This window comes from Botryllus schlosseri, chromosome 5 (assembly GCF_051294905.1).
Source record: "Botryllus schlosseri isolate E-star chromosome 5, Bs_hap1, whole genome shotgun sequence".
NCBI classification, from domain to species: domain Eukaryota; kingdom Metazoa; phylum Chordata; class Ascidiacea; order Stolidobranchia; family Styelidae; genus Botryllus; species Botryllus schlosseri.
Genome location: NC_137240.1, coordinates 12,789,168 through 12,816,889, shown reverse-complemented (window position 1 = coordinate 12,816,889; position 27,722 = coordinate 12,789,168). Strand labels below are relative to the sequence as shown.

At 41.1% G+C, this 27,722-nt stretch overlaps 1 protein-coding gene and 1 long non-coding RNA gene across 6 annotated transcripts; one reads left to right on the top strand and one right to left on the bottom strand.

Annotated features, from left to right (window-relative positions):
• LOC145439057 (dicarboxylate carrier SLC25A8-like) lies at nucleotides 1-24,094 on the bottom strand. 5 transcript variants are annotated; one of them, XM_080316527.1, is made up of 7 exons: nucleotides 22,151-24,094; nucleotides 13,067-13,214; nucleotides 12,073-12,322; nucleotides 8,438-8,582; nucleotides 8,106-8,287; nucleotides 7,538-7,679; nucleotides 1-361 (listed from the first exon to the last, which is right to left on the bottom strand). In XM_080316527.1, exons 2-7 carry the CDS (start codon nucleotides 13,184-13,186, stop codon nucleotides 16-18), a joined length of 1,185 nt encoding a protein of 394 aa, XP_080172653.1. In that variant the 5' UTR covers nucleotides 13,187-13,214; nucleotides 22,151-24,094; the 3' UTR covers nucleotides 1-15. The 5 variants fall into 5 exon arrangements, with proteins under 5 accessions (XP_080172653.1, XP_080172652.1, XP_080172654.1 ...); XM_080316526.1 differs by lacking the exon at nucleotides 22,151-24,094 and adding an exon at nucleotides 15,224-15,362; XM_080316528.1 differs by lacking the exon at nucleotides 22,151-24,094 and adding an exon at nucleotides 15,224-15,287 and having other exon boundaries at nucleotides 13,067-13,231.
• Nucleotides 19,668-20,135, top strand: LOC145439063 (uncharacterized). Its single transcript, XR_013915085.1, has 2 exons — nucleotides 19,668-19,798; nucleotides 20,060-20,135. It is a non-coding gene; the product is annotated as an uncharacterized LOC145439063 (long non-coding RNA).
• Nucleotides 24,095-27,722: the final 3,628 nt, after the last annotated feature.

Sequence of the window (27,722 nt, the reverse complement as noted above, 5' to 3'; positions counted from 1 at the left end):
CTGGATAGGCAACATTCAAAAACAGTGACTGATTTCATCGCGAAGATAAATGCACAAGTACACCGCGAGACGTACAATATATAGCCACTTTGTATTTTTGTCAATAAAACATTCAGCGTAAACAAAATAGGAATATATCCAATCCATGTACAATTGTACGTTGTACTGTAGAGTCAAGCCAAGAGGTTGCGTACTCAATATTTTTTCATCGTATGAGCACTGAGCACTGTGAGCAGTGATACCGCTGTTGTCGTTAGTCCGTTTTACCCACCCATGCGTAATCAAAAATCTTTTATACTGCTCGTAACTGACGAACATTACCAAGCTCCAGAACCCAATACGGATGTACGAAGGCAGGAATCTGTCGGAGCAACAAAATCGTATGTTAAACGATACGGAAATACAAATATACTCCGACGCTTACCCTTTGTTGCCATGCCCTCGTTTTTGACCAGCTGTGCCGCGCATTGAATGGGGTTCTTGTACGTTCCCGTCTCCGAGCTCATGTACCGTGTTTGATTACGTCTACCGCGGGTTCGCAACCACAGTCGTTACCAAACCTGTGAGGTAAAATGTATCAGAACAGTCAAATGCCGTTGTAGATGTAGTCTGTGTAGTAACGCGTATAATGTAGCACACTTTGGCCCTAAGAAATCCACGTCTATACAGTCCATCCTCAAGATTACCGGACCGCGACTGACCTATCGATCTCGTTTCCCCTGACATGCCGCCCTATTTCTTGTCGCTTCCTTTTCTATACTATCTTCTTTACTTTCATTCAGTGTGCATGCCTCCTCTTTACATCGCCTAGGCCAAGGTGGGTGTCCGATTCCATAGACAACTCCTAGTCGCTTCGACATCTTCCTTTCTTTTCATTGTATCGCATTTTTTGTGGTGTATTGAACTGATAAAATTGCTAATAAACCAATGATGATGATGATGTCTAACGTCCACTCTAGAGATATCGAGTCGTTGCGGATTATTTAGCAATTCAAAACAAAATTTAGGGATTAGAAGTCGTCGGGGTGTAGCCTACATTCCGCTTGACAGCTAACTGCAAACCAGCTGAATCACATCAACGCTTGCTCAAGGGCAACCCACGTAGACGTTACTTCAAATCCTACATTCGGGGCCTACGATACGTATGGAATTAGCCACGACGTAAATGTTTTTAACTAACCCGCAAACAAGGCGCTGACGCAATGACACGGAAATCTGTCCTCCATCAATTTCCGATTAATTATCGACTCCTTAGCGATGTCGTACGTTACTAATTCGCATGTATTCACGATTGCCAATCTCGCGCAATTTGCATTGATGCCTTTGAATAGCTCTCTCACGCCACCGATCTTGTATATCGATCTGAAATTTCCCCGGTTCGTAAACGGAAAGAATGTTTCACGTTAATTAGCTTTAGGCATCTTTGTCATACCTTTACTCGTCATGATGGTGGCGGACATCAAACATAGGAACTGTAGTATTTTAGAAATAATGCAAGTACCTGTACGCGTGAATTTGACCTCTGTAACGTTGAAAGTCTTTCGACATTCTGATCATGACGACGTCTCTCGGTTGAAATATGATGATCGTCAGACACCCAGATGTATGGCGCTTGACAGGATTCTTTGAACTATACTTTGCGGAGTGTCTACAACGAAAAAATTAACGGACGATTTTCTTCTCAACTCAAATTAACAGATATCAACAGCATTCCATTCTATTGATATTCTTTTTGGCGTATCTCCACAGTTCTAATATAGTCTATCCTGTATTGACTCGACTTGTACTAGAGTCATTGCGCTTGACTCGAGACTGGGACAGCCAAGACATACATGTCATTGTAACTTCCTAGAATAGTAAAGTTACCACATTACTGGTATTTCGTCTATCAGTCCCGATACTTCAAAATCATGCCAGAAACTGTTAGGACTGAGGCAAATCACGATAATATGAATGCGAGCCATTTTAGATCACTCGACCAGAATTGAAAAAGTGGATTGAACCGGATTGAAATCAAAATTGAACAATGAACACAATGACTTGGACTCAAATACGAGTCACAAGACTATGACTCGGACTCGACCCTCTATACTCGCTGACTTGGACTCGGACTTGACTCGGTGGTGAATTGAAAATGACTCGACTTGTCTCGAGTCAAAACTATAAACCATGTGGAATTCCTGCCCAGTGCTCTGAATGCCTAAGTGAAGAAATCCAACCTCGGATGGATACACGACGGGAGTAACCGGTAGCCTTTCGCATTAATCAGTACCCAGGAAGTAGTTCTTGGTGTGAAAAAGGTTGGTATGGCCACAGGTATATGAGGTTTAAACTAGTCCACTGGAAATCTGTTATTCCCAAGTGCCCGTAAACACCTACTTCATAAGTTATCTTTCGAACAGCAGGTACTAGATGACGACAAAATATCGCCTAATGGAAACGGGAGAGCATACGGTTAGTTTGACTATGGTGGTTTACCTGGCAGAATTCTAATGTATAAGAAGTTTTTGATATGATCGTATGATCCTATTCTCACGCCGCAAAAGAGCATTTGCCTCCGCAATCCAGCACTTAGTCCCCGTAAAGGGATTTAAATTCCTTCAGTCTGACGTTCATCACTATTCTATGAATGGCACTGTCCGTGGCGGCGTGCGAATTTTTGAGCGCTTTGATAGTTTCAGTTCTGACAGCCACATTTCGATGTGACGTGATATGTCCATCTGTCCCCCGCGTGTTCGCGACCACGCTCGGAGTTATATTTCTCATGGCGTGTCTCTTATTGTGGAAAATCTCCGAAACGGCTATGTTGTGACTCGCTGGATATCGAAACGTCTGAGCCTCGGCCAGGATAGGTCTTCCTTGAATGAAACCCCGCTGCTTCCCGGGCGTTCATTGTAATTGTGATAGGGTGCGTTAAGGGCATGCTTGACTTAGCACCGGTGAGAAAAGGCTTGCCGACTTGGCATCGCTTTAGCAGGGCTGTACTTTCTCCTCGTACCTTCGTATGCATAAAATGAATGCTGTCAAAGCTTGCGCTTGCATTGTCCGCAAACTTGTGATGAATTGTAACGAGAGGGTGTAAAAGTAGTCAGCGCTGCTGCTCAAGTATCAGTAGGGGTGACGCCATAAATTTCTACTCAATTACAAGTTAAAGTAGCGATTCACGAGACAAGCCCTAACTACTGCGAGTGGAAGTAGAAAATGAAAGGCCCAAAGAGTAGTCAAGTATAATTTCAGAAAGTCGATTTGGTCGGGGATCGCTTACTTTCGAAATTTCAGGATGGATCTTCGCGACCAATGCAAAATGAATAATGTCATTACAAAATAGGCGTAATCTTCGAACATATGTTCAGTTACCGTGATATAGAGACTCTCTCACGTAGATCCTTGATACTGTCAGAGATGAGCGGGGTGCAAACTTATGCATTACTACCCGATACTTTATCATATCCAAAGTTTAAAAAGTATGTAGTTTCGCCTATAGCACAGTGAAGTGTAGGTAGTCTAAAAACATAACCACTTCAATATATAATGAAAGTAGGCTGAACGTACTTGAGCATTCTGAAAAATAAGAAGTACTTCGTTACTGAACCCCTCTGATTGTATTATCCTGTATTGAAGCCGACAATTCTCAACTGTTAATGGTTAGGTTGAAACGTCTTCACATTAAAGTCTGTGGATTACGGCGGACCAAACGGATACCAAACGATGTTCAATCTATATATTGAATTTAGGAGTAATAGAATGCAAACATATCATGAGTCTTCTGCTTAGCAATCCGCCTAGCTGGATTGGCGTTCGTTATCGGATTGATCGCAAAGAAATTCCTAATTGGGTCAAGGTTCTCAAAATTCCATGTTTTTTGCGAGGGCTGGATTCTGATTGATTACCATTCGAATCTATACTCGACGGATGGGTTACTGCAGAATTGCCGTTCTGGGACACTGTCGTAGCGTTCTATTTTGACATTGATTTTGATTTTGCGATCAATCACCAGTACTCTTTTATAATATGCTAGGCATATTCTAAATATCATAAAATTGCGCAAAGGTCATTCAATATACGTGATAAGCAGTATAGTCTACTAATATAACCCTTCCAATCACTTTTATAATAGTAAGTCTGACCTGGAACTTGACCTAATACAAAGTAGACAGGCGATTTCCCCCGACAAAATAAATTATTTGATGCCGCGGTGCGGAGTTTGTGCAATATAAATATACCTACTCTTATTCTCATTTGGTTCTATAAATAAATACAATTAGAACGATTCCTATACCCCTCCCCCGCCAGAATCTATGCGAATACTTTGAGTATGACCAATTGTACATATAACAATACCTGTCGAGAAATCATCCTCGTGTTATACTCGCACTTCAAATCTCGACAATGAATAAGCAACGAGATTTCGTTAAGGGAAGTATAGAGCAGGTGGCTCTCGTTCGGATCCCATGCAACTTTTGAAGTCGGTCACAATTCGACATCTGGATAATATATTCATATTGAAATAACTTCGACTAATTTCGGCTGACACTCGTCAGGGGCAACCGTCTGCAATTAGTAGATACTTGAAAAGAACTTCGTATATCACCAATCGTATCACCAAATATGACAGAAAACAGCATGTTACTGAATTTATTAGAACACGCGCATTATGCTCGATGAAAAGATCGCCTTGACTCATCGTCTCAAACTTGAATCAGAACCGGCAAATGACATGAAGTCTTCCATCGGGAAACATTTGTTGGATAATTCAGTTCGTACGAAAAATTATCGAGACGACAGATTTTGCGTCGTAAAGAGAGGCCGTTCACACATCATTTGTCAGTATTGGAGTCGACTTTTATTAAAACACGCCAACACGAGTTCGTGTATCCTCTGATAATAGTACTTCAGTTCAACTTGAGCCTAAAGCGACCTCTTCGTTTGTTTGTTTCTTTGTTTATTGACATTCGTAATTGGCGCTTGCAACAACTTGGTCATGTGCGCCCGCACAGTAATTTTCATACACATACACATATTTCAGTACACTTGTCTTGAGTCATTTGCTGCCATCTTTCAAGAGCTCGGGTTCTTCCTCTGAGCTTTTTAATGCGCTGTATTTACAGCGGGTTCGGCGATGAGGAGCCCAGATAAGCCCCCGACACATGGAAACAATGCAGAGCCGAGACTCGAACCACCAACCGAATTGTTTAACCAACTGCGCCACTCGCTTCCTAAGCGACCTTTTCGACTCGATTTAGAAATTTCACGCCACTGTCGTCATCTTTGGTCATACGATTGTTGATATACGATGTTATTTCCAATTTTCGGCTAGTTGCTGACGATGACCGCCGACGAGTGTCAGCCGAAAATAGTCGGGTTCATTTCAATATGGTAATATATTATTCAATTGTATATTAAAGTTCGTTACCTCCAACAAACAGTCTCTTCAAATTCGACAACAGTATATTGGCACCTTTCGACATTAACGAAACATGACATGACATCAACTTCGTCTACCGTCACTTGCCATTCCATGCCCATCGCTTGTCTCTTTTATATTACCTATTGTTACTTTTCATTCCGTGTGAGCTGATGAATTAGAGCCAGGTTGAATGATACAAATGAAAAATGTTTCAGTTTGCTTTTTATAATAATTATAATTTGATATGGAGTGTAATGGCCTCAAGTTCTCTCCACCATAGTCCGGCTTTCGCCAATGCGATCTTGCAAATAACAGTTATCGAAATGTAAAATGACGAAACACCATGAATACCAAAATAACCAGCAACAACGACGTGATTTCTGTTCCGCTTTTCATTCTGATATTTTATTCATTGTTAGGCCATCGCTCGCACCTAGAACTTCCCCAACTGAATTTAAGTTCGACGCACAATAGAACGTCCCCAGCTGCGGCACTTATGTCAATCCTATGTGATCTATTTGTTCAATATATGACAATCTTGTGCTGTTTTTATTCGGATTCATTTCAATATCAATATACTATTCAATGGTATATTGAAGTTCTGTACCTCCAAGAAGCTCGTATTGATTATGCAGCGTAAAACCTATCAGTGGGTTCATCATAGAAGCCTGTTGGACATTTGTGCTCTAGCGGTGACACAGAAATAGAAACGCCTAATGCAGTAATTCCCAAACTGAGTGTGTCGCTGAACATTAGTGTGCCGCCACAGATTCTCAGGTCTGCCGCGAATATTTTTCTAATTTTGGAAATGAACTGGATAAATAGCTCATCTAACTACTTCATAGCTGAAAAATAAATACATGTGAGTGATATGTGACCATTACAATGGAACCAATTAGTTCATACGGAAGCAATGAATCAAGGAATGTTTCCACAGAAGGGCAGCTCATTGATATACGAGACGTCCCGATTTTTAAAACACTGCTTCCACAAAAACGGATGAGTATGACTCTCATTTCTAATCCTACATCATGTTAGGTACTAGAATTTAAGACGAATGCGGGTATGGTATATGCTGTCAGTAATGCAATTTAACCTCGTTTCAGTCGTATATATGTTCGTACAAGTAAGTATAGCCATCGCATTACCGCACTCATTTATATTTTTGAAAAAGCAACTTATTTGCAAAGTGTGCCGCGAGCGTTTTATAGTTTTTCTAGTGTGCCACAACCCGAAAACGGTTGGGAACCACTGGTCTAATATGTCCTGTTGGCCCAGTCCGAGAAGTGAATCCACCACTGATAAGTTGTGAGGTGTTATGGACTTCGTAAAATTAACCATCACGACAGCGGGTACGCGACTATATGCGATGCAGTGATGCTGTTCAGCCTGAAACAATTCTTCGAATCTGGGTTGGGTAATGATAGAGGCGCGGCTCATCATGTCACTCGCTGCTGACGGCTCTTTCGAGACTTCGTCTTTTATAACCACGTGACGTGCATTGTCCAAACCGTGCTTGCCGCTGTTTCTATTGTGTGTTTTTGCTATTGTCGTCCAATTCCGCTACGATCGCTTTCTCATTTAGGTATCTATGGTCCAGTTCTTCGACAACGACAACTACAACGACATGGCTCAATTATGAAATACCGAGGTTGCAGTAGGCAGAGAACTTCTCCCGGATGTATTGCGTCCATTGTCGATTGTGTATACTGTATATAGACAACATTAAAAAACAGTGACCGATTTCATCGCGAAGATGAATGCACAAATACACCGCGAGACGTACAAGGTGTAGCGCCACATGGTATTTTCGACAACGAAGCATTCAACGTAAACAAAATAGGAAAATATCTATATACAATTGTACATTGTACTGTAGAGCCAAGCCAATAAGTTGGCTCTTTTATTCAAATATTTTTCCATCGTATGAGCACTGAGCAGTGTTAGCGCTGTCGTCGTTAGTCCGTTTTTCCCGCCCATGCGTGATTAAAAAACTTTTTATACTGCTCGTAACTGACGAACATTACCAAGTTCCAGAACCCAATACGGACGTACGAAGGCAAGAATCTGTCGGAGCAAGAAAATCGTTTATTCAATGTTACGGGTTGACGAATATGCTGCGACGCTTACCCTTTATAGAATGCTGACATGCCTTCGTTTTTGACCAGCTGTGCTGCGCATTGAATGGGGTTCTTGTACGTTCCCTTTTCCGAGTTCATGTACCGTGTTTTGATCACGTCCACTGGGTTCGCAACCACGGTCGTCACCAGCCCTGTGAGTAAAATTGCGTTAGAACGGTCCCATAGCGTTGCAAATGTAGTGAGGGTTTAAATACGTTGGTCGAAGACCGATAAAGGTAATCGTAGAATGAAGTTGGAAGAAAGTATGATCAGTAAAACTTCATATCGTAGAGATACTGTGGATCACAAGAAATTAAAATCCGTATTTGGAGATTCGAACTCCAAACTAGCTGAATCGCGCGAAAGCTTGCATAAGGGTAATCCGTGGAGTTACATGAAACCTACATTTTATCGTTGATAAATCATTGGGGACCTTCTTTTTTTTCTCATTGTTCGACATGCCATGGGGTAACACGGATAGATCGACGGGGGATTAAATTCACAATGCTGTGGAGTATAGGCTACTGCTTCGGTGGTGGAGTCTCTGCTATGGGAAAATTTGTGAGGTTTTAACTAACCCGCGAACAAGGCGCTGACGAAATGACACGGAAATCCGTCCTCCATCAATTTCCGTTTTATTATCGACTCCTTGGCGATGTCGTACGTTACTAATTCGCAAGCGTTCACGATCGCTAATCTCGCACAGTTTGCATCGACGCCTTTCCATAGCTCTCGCAAGCCACCAATCTTGTATATCGATCTGAAAAATGCACGGTTCGCTTACACCCATTGCAGGAAGAAAATGTGCGTTAGCTTTTGGTATCTTTGCCTTGCTTTTATTCATCATAATGTTAGCGAAAATTGAGTAGGACCTATAGGAACTGCGGTATTCCAAAAATAATGCAGATACCTGTACGCGTGTATTGAGCTTCTGTAACGCGTACGGTCTGCTTGCATTCGGATCTTGACGACATCTGTCGGTTGAAACATGACGACCGCCAGACATCCAGATGTAAGGCTTGCAAGAATTCTTTGAGCAATGCTTTGCGGAGTGTCTATATACAGAATATGTTCTTTTCAACTCAAATCAAGATATCAACAGCATTACATTATATTGAAAATTCTATTGGAGTACCTGTCCCCTCGCAATATAACCTACATTATGATGTCATGCTAGTTACTTTAGCATAGGGTTACCATATTTTTGTGGGTCAAACTCCGGACGCTTTTTACTACGGTTTTACTACGAGGTATGAACACATTGTCAGCTTATATGACGTCACACTAGCAAAGGTTCGCCTATCAACTGTATACAGGAGTGAAGTGGAGTATAGGTTCTGAATTGGGCCATCTTTATTGTGAGCTCCGGTGATTGCTTATGTCTGCAACAGATTTCTTAATGGACCGGATGAAATCGTCTGGTGGACCATATCCGGTCCGCCACCGGTTGTGTGTTTGACAGCCCCGCTATACTGTTAGGTCGATGCGGTCATCTAGTTGTGCGTTATAATCAGGCCCAAAACAATATTTTCTCAGCCCTCTTCCGCCCCAAAAAAGCGCTGATCTTGAGTCCACCGTAGCGTGGACTATGGGGCCTTACTTGTTCAAGATCGTCTACTGGTGCTTGGATGACCAGGTATTTATTAGAACCATGCAGCACTACTATCCAAAAACAGCGTATCTTCACCGAGTGAACAATGCTTGCTGGCAGAAATCGTTTTTAAGAGATGATACGAAGGTTTCTGAGGCTCCCGTTCGTCGACAGGGTGAAAATCCAAAAATTTGTATTGAGGTTTCGGCCTGATGGCTTGGAAAATAAGCTCCAAAACCATCAAGGAGAGTAGACACATTAAATCTCGCTACCTTAAGATACGTTGCTCTTGCTACAACTTGTGTTCTTTTTAAGATTTTCCCAGTTGCAGTGTCGCGAGTAAATGATAAGAGCAAAGAAAGTTGCGGTACCTTGTGTTCGACTCGTTAGCTCAATCTAATTTGACATTGAACAGTTTATTATCCTTCAAGCAGCTTATCAGACCACGACAAAAATCTGAGTTTTAGTGGCATCTCGCGACCCGAGCCAAACACATAAAAAAGAATGCATTGTTAATATTACCGTAAGTATGCTACGAATTTACAGACATATATGACATACAGAACGCGCACCCCACAAATGTACCCAACACAGCTCTACGAAACTTGTCGGACGCTCGCGATTTCAAATTGAGGTGATTCAAATTCCTCCGCGCGTCGCATTTGTACTATGCCAGGGGTGTCAAACATACATTATAACCAACCACCCGACTACGGCGTTGTGGTTTCACTCCCTCTAATTCGAGAAGACAAAAAGTGCACACTGAATTCAGAGTTTTATTGAAAAATGAATCAAGAAGTAGTCATTCACAGAAGCGAAAACGCCAATATATAATTCAAATATCTATGATCGCACGACTGTGTGACTTCCCACCAGATAGGTCCCCGTACTTAAGAGAAACCCGATTAGAGATTTAATAATAATAATCAAAATTACAACGTCCGCGTTTACTGTTGAATATCTTGTATTCCTCGCCGCGCATATACGCTGGACTAACGCCAGATTACGACTACAGCAAAGTGAGCATATAGATATATGCCAACTTTTGAAACTTATATCGTCGTTAGCGCAACTGTTTGGTCGGTTCTTAACTGTATTCCACCGGATTATCGTCATATTTTTGCCAATTCCAATGTTCGCGGATAAAGATGTTGCGATATGTTAGAATAAAACCCCTATGAGCCGTATGTATTATCGATATATGCTTGATAACAAAGTATTCACGTGAAAAGCAAAGGCATGAGGTAACATTTTGAAATCAGCTGACTGGTCCGGCCCGCGAGTGACTTGAAGTCTTGAATCCGGCCGCGACGCAATTTGAGTTTGACACCCATTTTCTATATTGTCTACTCATATTGCAGGAACGGGACTATTCAGTGCCGCCTACCGACCATCTCGACAGCAGAGCATATCCATATCGAAAGTTTTGGCCAAACAGCGACGGTCATTTTTGGCCAAGGTTTTGTCGCCGCTGATATTTTTGGCACCGCATTTTATCAGCGGTATGTTGGCCACAACTTTACGTCTTCACGTGCCCGACGCAATAGGGATTGGCCTCAAAATGAATGTGTCTCATAGGCTCGAACTAACTCGTTGCACACTCCTACACTATAGTTCATCCCAACGATCTCCGACGATGTCGGGCAAATCTTACCATGAATTCAAAACAATTTGTGTAATACAAAGGTCGGCACATTCTCATGATCAAGCCATATTTTCTGCGCGACTCGCTTATTTGCAATAGTAGGCTACCAGTGACATTGGATACGTCAAAACTATCAACAGAATTTTATTTTTCGCAATAAATTCAAAAATGTTACACATATATTAACAGATCGCTGTGGTCCCGCGGCGACCGAAAATTATACCCTTTGCGACCCATACTTTAATAACCCTTAAAGAGGCCAAAATTCGCGATACAGTGACTTGCAAATTTTAGTCAGTAATGATGGCATTTACTACTACCCTCGCGCATCGCGCTAATCGAACTGCTATTACGAAAATATGATGATTGTTCAGCGAAAGAAAACAGATACTCGAATTGACGTATTTTTCCAGCGTGTCGCAGGCCCAGACGTGCTGATACAATGTATGCTTGCAACTACACCCGCTTTCGAACCAGACTTTTGATTACGTAATAATTACAGTACGGTAATGCTAATTGACTTCGGCTGTCGCGAGACAAGGTTATTGTCAAAGCTACGATTGTAGTGGTGCGTCATAGGTCAAATGAGTTTTTACAATTTCGTCGTAACTACAAAAGTTAAGAGGCCACTGCACTTGGAATTTTTATTAGGTTTATTTGAATTATTCCACGTCAGAAAAACTAACAATTATATACGATTTTCATTTGCACTCATCCGCACCATGTTCGTCATCAGCACTGCAATGTTTTTCATTCACACAGGTGCGTACCATCATACAAGTTTAAAAGCACTGAATTAAGAGGTAGCCAATCGGGGATTAAGCGAGTTCACTGGAAATTTGTTGTATCCATGACTATAGGATAGAATTTGGAACAAAAATCAATTACAACAAACATGTTTAAAACTATGCCCTTGTTTAAAACATGTCTTTTTATCGATTATTTTGAGGGTTCCAACCATCCCATATCGATATACGTCGGATATATCGGGTGGTAATTGTCAGTAGGCTCATACAACTTGTTTTGGGGAAAGTATTTTGGCATAATTTTATAACAAAAAAACACATTTTTTTTAAAACGGCCTTTGTTTAAAACACTGTTTAAAACATGTTTTAAATCAAGTGTTTAAAAACTCCGTTTGTTTTAAATGCAACCCTATGACACTCACTAGATAAATGCTCATTGGAAAAGTCAGCCCGTATATATAACAGCAGAACATACGGTTAGTAAGACGCGGATGACGCCTCGAATAATCTAGCTATTACAAACGTTAGTACTTCGTATATGAGACTGATGGTATATAGCCTACCTGGTAGATTTCTAATGTAGAAGTTCTTGATATGATCGTAAAATCCTATTCTCACGCCGCAAAAGAGCACCTGCCTCTGCAGTCCAGCGCTCAGTCCGCCGTAAAGGGAACTATATCCGTTCTGCCTGACGTTCGTCATTATTTTATGTATGGCACCGTGCGATGAGAAAGGCATGCTTGGTTTGGCGCCAGCGAGAGAAGGCATGCCACCTGGAATGGGCTTTGGCTGGGCTGAACTTTCTCCTCGTACCTTCGCATGCATAAAATGAATGCAGTCAAATCTGGCGCTTGCATTGTGATGAATTGTAACCAGGCGTGCTAATCAAGCATAAGTAGAGTCGACGCCGAAAATTTCTACACAATTAAAAGTTAAATTAGTGATTCACAAGACACGCCCAAAGTACTCCAAGTGAAAATTTGCAATGAAACGTTTAAAAAGTAGTCAAGTAAGTAATTCCAGAAAGTAGACTTGTTCGAGGGGTCTCATACTTTTAGCGGCTAATCGTAGGTGCCTACTTGAAATTTTTCAGGATGAATTTTCGCGACCAATGCAAAATGACTAATGGCACTATACAAATAGGTGCAATCTTGGGAAATATATTCAGTTGCTGTGATATATAGGTACCATTTCATGCGGATCTTTCGACAAAGTCTGTGATAAAGCGATGCAAACTTATCCCAAATACTTTACACTTCAAGGTTTACAAACTAAGTAGTTTTGTTTACAAAACTGTGAGGTCGAAGTGGAAGTAGCATAAAAACCCATCCTCTTTAGTAAGTAGTGCATACCCCTTTAGTCCGAACGTACTTGAGCACTTCGTAAAAGTTAAAGTACTTTGTTACTGACCAGTGACCACTCCTGATTATTATATCCTGTCTGGAAGCCAACTGCTGGCAATGATTACGTTGAAACGTATCCTCATATTACTGTCAGTGGTTTACGGCGGACCGTGCACGATAGCCTTAGAATGAACAGTGCGACTATAGTACATACCATGAGCCAAACTTTGATGGTGTCGAATGGAAATGTCACCAGGTCCGCCGTACATCCAGCGAGACCGGCGGATGCGATCTTCAGGGATAGCGGTAACTTGACTTCGTCGTCTGTCTTCATTGTCGCTTCGACCACTTGATTATGGACACTAAACGATGTTCGATTCTTTTATTCAATTTATGAGTAATAGAATATACACATATTAAGAGTCTTCTGGTTAGTTTTTGAGTCGCAATCCGTTTCGCTGGATTGAAGATCGTTATCAGATTGATCGCGGGAAGAATTCTTAATCGGGTCGAAGGTTTTCACCAAGGTTCTCAAAGTTCCAAGTCTTTTTGCGAGGGTTGGATTCTGATTAATTAATATTCGATTCTATACTCGATGGGTGGGTAACTGCAGAATTACCGCTCTGCGACACGGCCATATAGCGGTATATTTTGACATTGGTTTGCAACATCACTGGTAATCTTTTATAATATGCTACGGATGGTGTGAACGTGAGGTTCACGTTCGCACTCTGTGTGTGAACCTCACAAATTTAGAGTTTCACGGTCGCAAACGAACCTCGGTACTCGTAGGGATGGTGCGAACCCCTGAAAGGATTTCGTTTTTATGATACAATAAACATATTAAATCAAGATGGAGTGCCTGCTAGATGTTTTACATTCGACAACGACGTATTCTTGACATCAATTTCATTGATTGGTTGAATAAGCATCATTCACTGGCTACCTACATGTAGCGTATTTCGCTCTTGATGTTGTGTGAATGCGGGTAAAGCTCACAACAGAGATTCACTAACTATTCAGAAACAGAATGTTGGACATTTTGAGCAAACTTTTATTGTAACAAAGCAAGTAAAATTTTTGATATTGACAAGGCGCATATACTCGTTTAGTGTTGATTTTTTATACTTCCAGCGCCATGCATAGAGTGGCCCGCCACTGAAATGCAAATACTTTCAACCAAAGATGCTATAATGAAGTGAAAAATTGTAATAGATCAAAATGGTTCACAGCGCAGATCCTACCGAGGTTCGTTTGTGAACGTGAACCTCTAAATTTCTGAGGTTCACACACAGAACGCCAACGTGAACCTCACGTTGACACCATCCCTCCTGTGAACCTTTTCCATATATTGCATGTCATTATAAAACCTCGGAAATTTAGAGGTTCACGTTCACAAACGAAGCTTGGTAGGTTCTGCACTGTGAACCTTTTAATCTATTAAAATTTTTCACATCGTTATATCATCTTTGGTTGAAATTCTTTTCATTTCACCATTGGACCAGAATCTGTATATGGCGCTGGCATCATAAAGGATCAACACTAGACGATCACGCACTTTGCCGATACCAAAAACTTGACTTGCTTTGTTACAAAAGTTTACTTGAAATAATCAGCTTCCTGTTTTTGAATATTTAGTGACTATCTACTGTGAGCTTGACCCGCAATCACACAACACCAAGAACGACATGCAGTACATGTAGATATAGTCAGCGATTGATGCTTATAACACCAATCAATGAAATTGATATTAGGAATACATCGGTGATGTGTAATGTAAAAAAATCTAGCAGGCTTACGGGATCCATCTTGATTTGATATGTTTATTGTATCATAAAAACCGAATCCGTGCGATTGGGGTATTAGCTAGTGTATAACTTGTTTATGGGGTGAAATCGGTAGCAAGTATAGAAACCAGTTTTACACTCTCCTCAATATCAATGTAACAATAGTCAGAGGCTGAATACATTGTCCGGTCTGATCTAGATGCAGCTACTATTTCCTTGGAAGTCCTCGTCGAAATTATTTGCAAAGTCACGGATTATTATAGAATTCAATTACTCCAGTTGATACATTTGGTGACGTTTAAAAAATCAGCATGTATTTCAGCTTTGTGGCATAATGTGGCTTAAGTCGTCGCTTGGATGTCACTTCTCTGAAATGTAAGGTTGGAACTAGCAATATGATGTCAAATGACGTCATAGGTTCACGTTCGCGTTCACACGAACCTTTCAGGGGTTCGCACCATCCCTACCGGGCATATAGTAAAAATCATAACATTGAGCAAAAGGCCATTCAATGTACATGATATTCAGTACATGCAGTTTTCTGTTACAACCCTTCTAGTCACTTTTATAATAGTAATTCTTACCTGCAACTTGGCCTAACACAAAGTAGACAGGTGAATTCCTCCGACTAAATATATTATGTGATGCCGTGGCGCTGCGGCATGGCGATATATAGCTACTCTATTTCTCATTTGGTTCTGTAAATAGAGACAATTAGAACGATTCCTATACCTCCCCCACCCCCACCCCCCGTCAGAATCTATCCGATAACTCTGAGTAAGACCAATTGTACAGATAACAATACATGTTGCGAAATCATCCTCGTGTTATACTAGCTATTCAAATTTCGACAATGAATAAACTACGAGATTTCGATAGGGGAAGTATAAAGCAGGTGGCTCTCGACTCCCATGCAACTTTTGAAGTCGCTCACAATTCGGCAATTAAATAATATCTTTATATTGAAATAAATCCGAATATTTTCGGCTGACGCTCATCAGGTGTAACCGTCGGCAACAATTGAAAAGAACATCGTATATAAACAATGGTATCACCAAATATGACAGAAAACAGCATGTCCCTGAATTTATTAGAACACGCGCATTACGCCCTATGAAAAGGTCGCCTTTGATTCATAGTATCAAGCCTGAATCGGAACAGGCAAATGACATGAATTCTGCCATGGAAAAACATTTGTTGGATATTTCAGTTTGTGCGAAAAATTATCGAGACGACAGATTTCGAGTAATCGAGAGAGGCCTTTCACACTTTCATTTGTGTGCCTTAAAGTCGACTTTTATGAAAATATGCCAATAGGAGTTCGTGTACCCTCTAAAAATAGTACTTCAGTTCCGCTTAATTTCTTCGATTCGATTTCGAAATTTCACGCCGGTGACGTCATATTTTGTGATACGGTGGTTTAATGTTTATATACAATGTTCTTCTCAATTCTCGACTATATACTAGTTGCTGACGATTACCCCCGACGAGTGTCAACCGAAAATATTCGGGTTCATTTCAATATTAATATACTATAGTCAATTGTATATCGAGGCTCTGTGCATCCAACATTATCTTCAAATTCGACAACTGTATAAGTGTTCATTGACAGCTTCCGACATTAACGGACCATGATATGACATCAACTTCGCCAACCGTCCCATGCTATTTCATTTTAATCGCTTGTCCCTTTATATTACCTATTATTACTTTTCATTCAGTGTGAAATGATACTAGAACCAGGTTGAATGATACAAATGGTAAATGCTTCAGTTTGCTTCTTATAATAATCATAATTTGATATGAAGTATATAATGACCTCAGGATCCCTCCACCTTTGTCCCGCTCTCACCAATGTGATCTTGCAAACCGTTACCGAAATGTTTAATGACTGCTGTAGTCGAAACACCATGAATACCAAAATAACAAACAACAACGACGTGATTTCATGTTCCGCTTTTCATCCTGATATTTTAGTCATTGTTAAGTCATCGCTCGCACCTAGAACTTCCCTAACTGAATTTAAGTTCGACGCACAATAGAATTTCCCCAGCTCCAGCCCTTATGTCAAGCCTATAATGTGTTTTATTTGCTCATTATATCACAATCTTGCGGTGTTTTAATTCGATGTAAATTTCACTAAAATGATTAATTTACTGATTTCGCATTTGAATCGTATATTCATATTGAAATGGAACCCGAATATTTTCGGCTGACACTCGTTTGGGGTAATCGTCAGAAACTATAGTAGAGAATTGGAAAGAACATTGTAAATCAACAGCCGAAAATATTCGGGGTCCTTTCAATATTAATAAACTTTCAATTGTATATCGAAGTTCTGTACCTCCAAAAAGCACTTATTGTTATTGATTATGCAACGTAAAACTTACCGTCGGGTTCATCATAGAAGTCTGTTGGACATTTTGTGCTCCAACGGTGACACAGAAATAGAAACGCCTAATATGTCCTGTTGGCCCAGTTCGAGCAGTGAACCCACCACTAATGAGTTGTGCGGTGTTGTTAGAATTGATCATCATGACAGCGGGTACACGACTATATGCGGTGCTGTGTGCTGTTCATACTGAAACAATTCTTCAAATCTTAATTGGGTATAGTGGTGCAGACACAGCGTATCATGTCCCTGACTGCTGACGGCGGTTTCGAGACTTCGTCCTTTATAACTGTGTGGACATTATATCATTGGCAAGGTATAGCCTATGATTGCAATCGACATCAACGACTTCACAGTCGGTCAGTCGCTGCTGCAGTTCCCTTCAACAACTCACTCTAACGAGCACTAGAGCAAACTATGTTGATGCGTGTTAAATTTGTTTGGGCATATGTCGTCGACCCGCATCCCGATGAGCCCGTTTTCACAATTTGGCATGGTCGATAGACCTACAGTAAGTCACCCAGCTAAACGACCAGCGACATCCTATCCCAGCTGAAACGTTTACAAATTTGTCACCTGACATACATCGTTCTAGTTCCAATGCCAGGTCTTCCACAGGTGATTATGGTAGCGGCGATCTCGCATTATGAATCGAAAATGAAGCAGACATTACTAAACAAGTAGGCCTACCTGCTCTGTATTGACGTTAATGGATGTCGTGGATATAACAAATTGGCATTTGTAACACTTACTGAACAACCAACTGCGTGGAATATCAACCTCGAAATCCCGATGCTCGTGTTTTCCCAGCAATCCATCAGAACTCACTTTTAATTAAAAATATATTGTACATGGTTTGGTGTTGCTCATCGTAAGTGTCAATACAGAAGTAGCTAAAATTTCGTTTCGCTCCGCCACCCGGGTTTTAAAACCCACGGGCTTACATGGTCGGAACCGTGCTTGTCGCTGTTTCTAGTGTGTCTCACTACAATTGCAGTTCAATTAACCTGTGGTCGCTATCTCATTTATCTAGGTCAGGTCATCGACAACTACATGGCTCAATTATGAAATAACGAGGTTGCAGTCGTCAGAGAACTTATCCAGGATGTATTGCGCCCATTGTCGATTGTGTATATAGACAGCATTCAAAAACAGTGACTGATTTCATCGCGGAGATAAATGCACAAACACACCGCGAGACGTACAACGTGTAGCCGCTTGGTATTTTCGACAACGAAACATTCAGCGTAGACAAAATAGGAATATATATATGTACAAATGCACGTTGTACTGAAGAGCCAAGCCAATAGGTTGGCTCCTTTATTTAAATATTTGTCCGTCGTATGGGCACTGAGCGGTGATAACGCTGTCGTCGTTAGTCCGTTTTTCCCGCCCATGCGTGATTAAAAAACTTTTTATACTGCTCGTAACTGACGAACATTACCAAGTTCCAGAACCCAATACGGACGTACGAAGGAAAGAATCTGTGTGAGCAAGAAATCGTTTATTAAATGATACGGGTTAGTGAATATTCTGCGACGCTTACCCTTTATAAAATGCTGACATGCCTTCGTTTTTGACCAACTGCGCTGCGCATTGAATGGGGTTCTTGTACGTTCCCTTTTCCGAGTTCATGTACCGCGTTTTGATTACGTCTACAGGGTTCGCAACTACGGTCGTCACCAATCCTGTGAGGAAAAATGCGTTAGAACGGTCCAATGGCGTCGCAAATGTAGTGAGTGTTAAGAATGCGTTGATCGAAGACCGTTGAAGGTAATCGTAGAATGAAGTTCGAAGAAAGTACGACCAGTAGAGATTCAAGCTACTACCGTATGTTGATCACAAGAAATTCAAATCTGTATTTGGTATTAAGAAATTTTATCTGTATTCGAACTCCAAACTCCAAACCAGTTGAATCGAGCGAAGGCTTGCATAAGGGTAATCCGTTGACGTTACACGAAACCTACATTTCATTGTTAAAAGATCATTGGGGACCCTCGTTTCTCTCATTGTTCGACATGCCATGGGGTAACACGGATAGAACGACATCGAAATAAATTCGCACGGATTCGTGGCTACGGTGTAGTCAGAGGTGTAGTCTCTGTCAGATGAGAAATTTAGTGAAGTTTTAACTAACCTGCGAACAAGGCGCTGACGAAATGACACGGAAATCCGTCCTCCATCAATTTTCGTTTGATTATCGATTCCTTGGCGATGTCGTACGTTACTAATTCGCACGCATTCACGATTGCCAATCTCGCACAGTTTGCATCGACGCCTTTCCACAGCTCTCCCAAGCCACCAATCTTGTATATCGATCTGAAAAATGCCCGATTCGTTGACAGGAAAACTGGTTTGCGTTGATTCACTTCCGGCATTTTGGCCGTACCTTTATTCATCATAATGGTGGCGGAAATTGAGTATAGGAACTGCGGTATTTCAGAAATAATGCATATACCTGTACGCGTGTATTGAGCTTCTGTAACGAGTAAGGTCTGCCTGCATTCGGATCTTGACGACTTCTGTCGGTTGAAACATGATGACCGCCAGACATCCAGATGTAGCGCTTGCCAGGATTCTTTGAACTATACTTTGCGGCGTGTCTATAAGGAAAAATTACAAAATATTTTCTTCTCAACTCAAATCAACAGATATCAGCCGCAATGCATTATATTGATATTCTTATTGGTTTATACCGACAGTGATATTCTACTCTATTGGCGGAGTAGCTGCACGACTGTCCCTGATCCATGACTTTACAGAGGTGGTCAAAGTAGTCACCGTCGCTACTCAAGTAGAAGTAGAAGTAACTCCGGAATTTCTACTCAAGTAGAAGTAGGAGTAGTGGTTCACAAGTAAGTGAGTAAGTAGGTATTCTAAGCTTATTTTTGCCTACAAAACTGAAAACTGTCAAGTAGAAGTAGGAGTAGTCTAAAATGATATCTACTTAAAAAGTAGTGTGAGTAGGAAAATTCTACTTCAAGTACTTCAAAAAGTAGAAGTACTTCGTTACATGACCACCTCTGAGTATATGACTTGGAGTACCTGCCCCTCATAGCATATAGCCTACATTATAATGTTATGCTAGTTACTTTACCATGACCGGTGTAACGAGATATCAATTAAAAGATAACCAATCAAGGATTAAACGAGTCCACTGAAAATGCGTTGTATCCACGACAGTCGACACTTATTAGATAAGTGACCATAGGACCATAGTACTAGATGTCAATGAAATATCGCCCGGGGATAACAGGAGAACATGCTGTTAGTAAGACACGGACGAATCCTCGAATAATCTAGCGGCTAGAGCTGTTAGTACTTGGCAGTTGTGACTGATGGTTTACCCGGTAAATTCCTCATGTAGAAGTTCTTGATATGATCATAAAATCCTATCCTCACGCCGCAAAAGAGCATCTGCCTCTGCAGTCCAGCGCCCAGTCCGCCGTAAAGGGATTTAAATCCCTTTACTCTGACGTTCGTCACTATTTTATGTATGGCACTGTCCGTGGTAGCGTGCGAATTTTTGTGCGCTTTGATGGTTTCAGTTCTGACCGCCACATTTCGATCTGTCGTGATATGTCCGTCTGCTCCACGCATGTCCGTGACCACGGTCGGAGTTATATTTCTCATGGCGTGTCTCTTTTTGTTGAAAATCTCCGAAATGGCCATTTCGTGACTCCCGGGATAGCGAAACGTCAGCGCCTCGGCCGGGATAGGTCTTCCTTGATGAAAGCCAGCTGCTCCCGGGGCGTTCATTTTACTTGTGATAGGGTGCGCTGAGAAGGGCATGCTTGGTTTGGCGCTGGCGAGCGAACGCATGCCGGCTGTGCTGGGCTTTGACTGAGATGAACTTTCTCCTCGTACCTTCGTATGCATAAAATGAAGGCTGTTAAATCTGAAGATTACATTGTCGTAAGATTGTGAGGTGGTCGAAGTAACCAGCGCTGCTACGCAATTACAACTAGACATTGCGATTACCAAGACATGTCAAAACTACCACAAGCGGAAGTAAACTTGATCGAGGGTCGCATATTTTTAGCGGTTAATCGAAGGTGTCAAGATGGATCTTCTCGAGTCTCGACCACTGTAGAATTCCTAATGCCACTATAAATAGGTGCAATCTTTGAAAATATATTCAGTTATCGTGATACATGCGCTATAATACGCAGATCTTATGACGACACCACTGATGGAAGTGATGCAAACTTATCCTAAATAAATTTATACTTTATAGAATCCGAAATGTATGTAGTTTTGTATTTAGGTAAGTAGATGTGAACCACTCTATATAACCACTTTAGTAAGTAGTCCAAGTACGCAGATACTGCTTGAGTACCCCAAAAAGTAGAAGTACTATACGTTGCTGACATCTGATTGTAATATGCTGCATTGAAGCCCACAATATTCAACGATTATTGATTAAGTTGAAAGGTATTCCTACATTACAGTCATTACAGGTTATGGCGGACCGTTTACGATAGTGTTAGAATGAACATTGTAACTATAGTACCCACCATGAGCCAAACTTTGATGGTATCGAACGGAAATGTCACCAGATCCGCCGTACATCCGGCGAGACCAGCGGACGCGATCTTCAAGGATAGCGGTAACTTGACTTCGTCGTTTGTCTTCATTGTCGCTCGATTATGGATACTAAACGATGTTCGATTCTTGTATTCAATTTAAGAGTAATAGAATGCCCACATATCAAGAGTCTTCTGGTTAGTTTTTGAGTCGCAATCCGTCGCGCTGGATTGGCGATCGTTATCGGATTGATCGCGGGGAGAATTCTTATTTGGGTCGAAGGTTTTCATCAAGGTTCTCAAGATTCCAAGTTTTTTGTGAGGGCTGGATTCTGATTGATTAACATTCGATTCTATACGCGACGGGTGGGTAACTGCAGAATTAGCGTTCTGCGACACGGTCGTAGCGTTATCTTTTGACATTGTTTGTTCGACAGAGTGAATCCATCAATAATACTCTATGATAATATGCTGGGCCTATCACATCTACTATAATACAAAAAACATTGAGCAAAATGTCAGTCAATTTACGTGATAAGCAGGATAGCCTACTGACAAAGGGTTTTAGTTATATTTGCCATAGTAATTCTGACCTGCAACTTGGCTTTCTACAAGGTAGATAGGCGATCTTCTTCGGTAAAATATATTATTTGACGCCGTAGCACTTGGGTCGAACGAGATACAACTAATCGCGTTGCCATTTGGTAGTATAAATAGTGAATTAGACAATAAGAACGATTCCAAATTCCCTTCGTTAAAATTTACCCGGATATTCTTAAAGGGACCGACTGTTCACTTCACATAACAATACCTGTTGCGAAATGGCTCTTGTATTATACTCGGTATTCAAATTTCGACACTGATGAATAAGCTACGGGATTTAGATAAGGGAAGTAGGTAGTAGATTTCAACCAACTTCGGAGACGCCAATCCGTTCACAATTCAAATATTTTATATTGAGCGATTCAAATGTTATAACTTTTCTAAAACAGACTTTTCATTCAACGTGAGCACAGTTTCACTCTCATCTAATACCTTGAACCCAATATGAATTGTATAAGTAGTTACTATCTTCATGTCGCTGCAAATTCCCTATCAACGCTAACCTGGGGGCAAATTAGGTATGAAATATCTCAAGTTCTGCTTTTTCAATTATACTGCTATTGTTAGATCATAATACATTGTTGATTGTTATCGAATGTGAACCGACCAAGGTGCAAAAAGCTCCATAGGCTGTCGCGAGTTGCGAAAACTGACAAGTTCGTGATCTTTTATCGTCTCGATACTTCCAGTAATCGTGTTGCGTAATCTGATCGGGTGTGGCACGTTAGAGTCTCGCCTACTTAAATCGTCCAATCAGGAGCGGCCGATTGACTTCACCCCACATAACCGGTTGCTATAACTAGCATAGGCCTTCCTCCTCCAAGTACTAATTTCTGAGCTATCTTCATTCCCGCTACGCTGACACAACAAGTGAAATCACAACACTTCAATGCCACTAGCACAGCCGCGCATTTACGCGTGAAACTATTATCTGCATTTTATGTTTATTAGATGTCTTATCATCACCAAACGGTCTCGATTTTACAACCTGCATTGAATGCATCCCAACATGATCTCAACAATTTGCGCATACCTAATAGATATCTGAGGCGGTTGCGCAACAAAGACTTGCTAGGTAAGCTAAACCTACCTAGAATCAGCTGATTCCATGACGCTGATAGGCGTGAACTGTCGAAAAGCCCACCGATTGGCTGTAAACCGGTGGTAACAACAGACGTAAATCGAAGCAATAGATTCTCGTGACGCAAAATTCTGGTACGTATATAATTTATCTGATTCTATGAAAGGTCATGTAAAATTTTGGCGATACAGCTTATATGTCCTGTCTTTTTTCTGAATCTTCGACCTGATTTACCACCACTGAGCATAGGAATGTGTGCTTTATATTGTCACACCCTGCTTGCCCTTAAAACTTGGCAAACACTGTTGTGAGGATATGTGTGAAAGGCCGGTTATTAACGATAGCTGCACGGTCGATAATTTTAAATCCCGGGCGCAATATCTTGACTCAGCAAGGTTCATCGACCGAATTTCGCAATCAAATGTACACATGACGAACTCGTTTCGCATTGAATTCCCGGTATCATGAATTGTTTATGAAAATATACTTTTCCTCTGTTGGTTTCAGATGCTTTGGTAAATGAGAATTGAGTAAAGCATGCAGTGTACATTGTACAATGTATATGCCATACTGCAGTTTCATTTACGCTTAGAATTCGTGAATTTGATCACAAGCTTCTTACTTGCAAATCTAACAGTGATCACAAGTTCGTAATAAAAGCCGCCAAAGTTTTATCAACATATTAACGGATATTATTCTCGGCGAGGTAAGCTCTTACAGCCACACTTAAAACGGGTTGCTTCCGCCAATTTCGTAGGCTGCGACGGCCACTTTAATATTATCTCTATTATATATAACCCATATGGAAAGTAAAGTTACATCGGTAACCTCCTATAAAACTGACGCATATCAACCAGCAAGCTTTGCCTTTTAACTGTCACGCTAATGGTGCGATGCAAGTCGATAAAATGGTGAGCAGCAATGTTTATAATTACTTCCTCGTAGTTAAATTGAGCACTGCTCGCGATGACATCAAACTACATGCGGACGACCTTTACTTCTACAGACATTGGTGGTTAACAAATCATACATCGAAATAAGAAGCGTAGAGGTCGGGATGACAAGTTTTATAAGTCATCGCTGTACGAAGTCATTAGTAATCCGCCAATTTAAACGTCCAGGTGGTGATCAGACCAGATTTGTTGTTTGGTATATTCATGGTGTTTTGCTACTGCAATGGTCATTTACACCAGGCCGATATTCTTTATTATTATTCTATAATTACCAACTTGTAGCATGGCCTACTTCTAGACTTTTGTAAGACATCAGAGCCGTTAAATGACATGAAAACGTGACTACTATAAACTCTACACGTCATTTACCAACCCAAATCCATTTTGTCTACGATTTACATTAGTTCAAATGCCGCATGCTGTATCAAGATCACCTTAATTCCATGTGCTGTGCAGTGTGCAAACAAAAATCCCAACCGCAAATAAGGGTTCAAAATCCGGTAAGAATCGATGAGTCCAGATTCTTCCAGTTCGCATTCGTAGCCGTCTGTAGGGAAATGGAAGGTATATTGCCATTAATATAGCGGTTTTAAGCAATATACATAGATATATCGTGACATTATCTCATAATATCGACTACCATGACAATTCACCATGGCATGTTTTGAAATTAATTTACCAAGAAGCAAAGATCAACGTAAATGTGGCTGGGGTCAATCCGCCAAACAATGTTGTTGTTTCTTCCTTAATATACATCGCATATGATGTCACTTTAATGAACTACTTGCTGTCCGACGCGCAGATGTTTCCGCACATTGGGGAATTCGTCCTCACGACGAAACATATTGGAGTTTACAGAATTTTCATGCTGGCCCCTCACACACACACACATACACTTATAAATGTATATGTTTGTTTATTTGTTTTGTGGTGTTCATGGTGTTTGTCGACTCTATGGTCATTTACACCATGCCGATATTCTTCATCATTTTCCGTAACTGCATGGCGACTTATAGCACGGCCCACCTCTAGGCTTTTTGTAAGACACCGCTTACGCGGATGAGGTGGGAAGTAGGAGCCTAGGTAAACCTCCAACACTTAGGTATCGGAATTCCGAAGTCGACCTCGGTCGGACTCGAACCCGCAACCCATTGGTGTTGCAGCCGCGGTTTATACCACTGCGCTATCCCGCCACACAAATGTATATGTCATGGATGCAAATATAGAATAATTGGATATGGCGAAGAAAACCATTTGTATTGTTATCGTCCAACCAGCATAACCAACATTAACAATATTTCGCGAAATAACTACAGTGGCGGCAGGTTCCCTTCACCCGTGCCATTCATATCCTCATTTTCTCAAACCCCAGTGCGATGTTTAAAACAGAGTGTTTGAAAGCGGAAGTGGCCTTATTACGCAAGTGTAGGAGGGGATTCAAGTCGTCTATCATTTTGTTTATGTTTTAGTCAGATTTCCCTGGGTAACTGTTTCGAAGTAATTTCACATACGGTCGTGTAGTAAGCTATTCTTCTGATCTGTAATCATTGTGAACGCTTCATTCGTACCAAGAATTTCCCCGTTTGAATTTAAATTCGACACACAATAAAGAATCTCTCCAGCTGTGACCATATGATATACCGCGGAGATGAGTTCACATATGTATTTGTTGTACATTTTCTGTTCTAACTGACCGGGGCAAGAACGGTTTACGCAATGTTCAATGTGCCTGGATAGGGTATAAAACTGGCCTCGCGATATGAGGACTATGACTCCTAATAAGCATCCCACAACACAGTGTGTGCAAATATATGTTCATTGTTCACCGTTCAGTTTAATATCAGTGCCGGAGTACCAGAACTGTTTCTATATTCTTGAGTTATACTAATCCATTGGTATTTTACAGTAATTATACCATGTTCAACTAATTGACTAATTGACCTCCCCCCACCGGTAATTTTCGGCTGACGAGGAAATACGGAAAAACTCTTAGAATATACTCATCATACTGTAAACGTGAAAAAAGTACAAACTTCTTGATGTGTTTGAACATCTAATGCGTCATACGTACGTCATAGCAAAGGCGGAATCAGACCGTGTATTCGACCCGACAGTCTTGAGTTAAAAGCGGCGTGTTTATATTTTGGTCTGATTCGAGTCCGACTTGATCCCAAAAGATCGTACAAAATTTATAGCATTAAGTATTCAAGAATTCATTTTTCCCAATTTAGTCAAAGAATAATTTCCCAATTCGATCCCGGAAATTCCGACCCGACTTCCACCTCCGCTCCGCAGGTGCTTTCAATTTTCATAGCTGCAAATTTCGTTCGCACTAACCGACTCAGTGCAGCAAAACTTATATGTTGCGTTGCCTCACCAAATGGTTTGTAGCATGTTACATGGTTTCAGTTTGATTGACCTCAATTAGAAAAAATCCCTAAATTCTCACGGCAACGTCATGCCATTGTAATGTGTCATATAGCTTCAATAGCTTCATAATTAGGGCAATTTTTTTTTGACATGTCAAAAAAAGTCCAAATTAGATCAAAATTGTAGCGTTAGGTCAAAATTTGTCAAAATTGTTTACAAAGTCAAACATTTTTTGACCTCTGCATTTCGTTTGTATCGTAGATTTTGCGCTGTCGGTGAACTTATCATTTGATATTTTACAGCAGGGGTGGCCAACCTTTTCAGCCAAAGGGCCACATTTGATTGACGACCTATTGCGCGGGCCACTAGCCGCGCGAAGCGCGAAAATTTTACGAAGTTCATAGGTCAATAATATTGTCCCTTGACTATATTACGGGCCTGCTGTATATCGCTCGACTCAGTTTGCTAGAAATGGACTATTCGGTGCCTGGACATATCGATATCGAAAGCTTCGACCAACATTCGTCAATCATTGTGTGCCTAGGTTTCATAGTCGACGGTCTTTCTGCGAGCGCAAACGCAAGGTCGCATATGTTAACGACACTTCGTGTCGTAATCGCGAATATAGTTAGACTCAATCTCGTACATTAGGCGTTCTTTCGTTTTCACAATGGGGTGACAATATGAAAAGCAAGAAATCGAGTGACAACATGTTGCGCGAAGCATGTAGAAAATTTGTACTTCTGATAAATCTAGCGCAAATCTTTCTGCTTTATTGTAGTGTACGAAGATCTACAAAATGTGACTGGCTCATGGATCTGCCAATACGTCGGAACTGATATTTTAGTCATCACATCTCAAGTGTTGCGGCCAGACTAATCACATTTTTGGTTGACCTTGCAAGTTCACAATCTGTGCAGTACATTTTTGATTGTATTACTAATTTCGGAAATTACCTCGCGGGCCACTCAAAACCTTCTCGCGGGCCACGGGTTGGCCGGCCCTGTTTTACAGCTTGTAGCCTACTTTATAGGCCTACCGTTGTAAACGGACCATCGTCTGCTCATTGTGAATCATAAATGGTCAAATGAAACAAATATTGACATGGACTTATGGTCAACGTACCGCAATATCCTAGCTGAAGCAAGACTGCTTGGA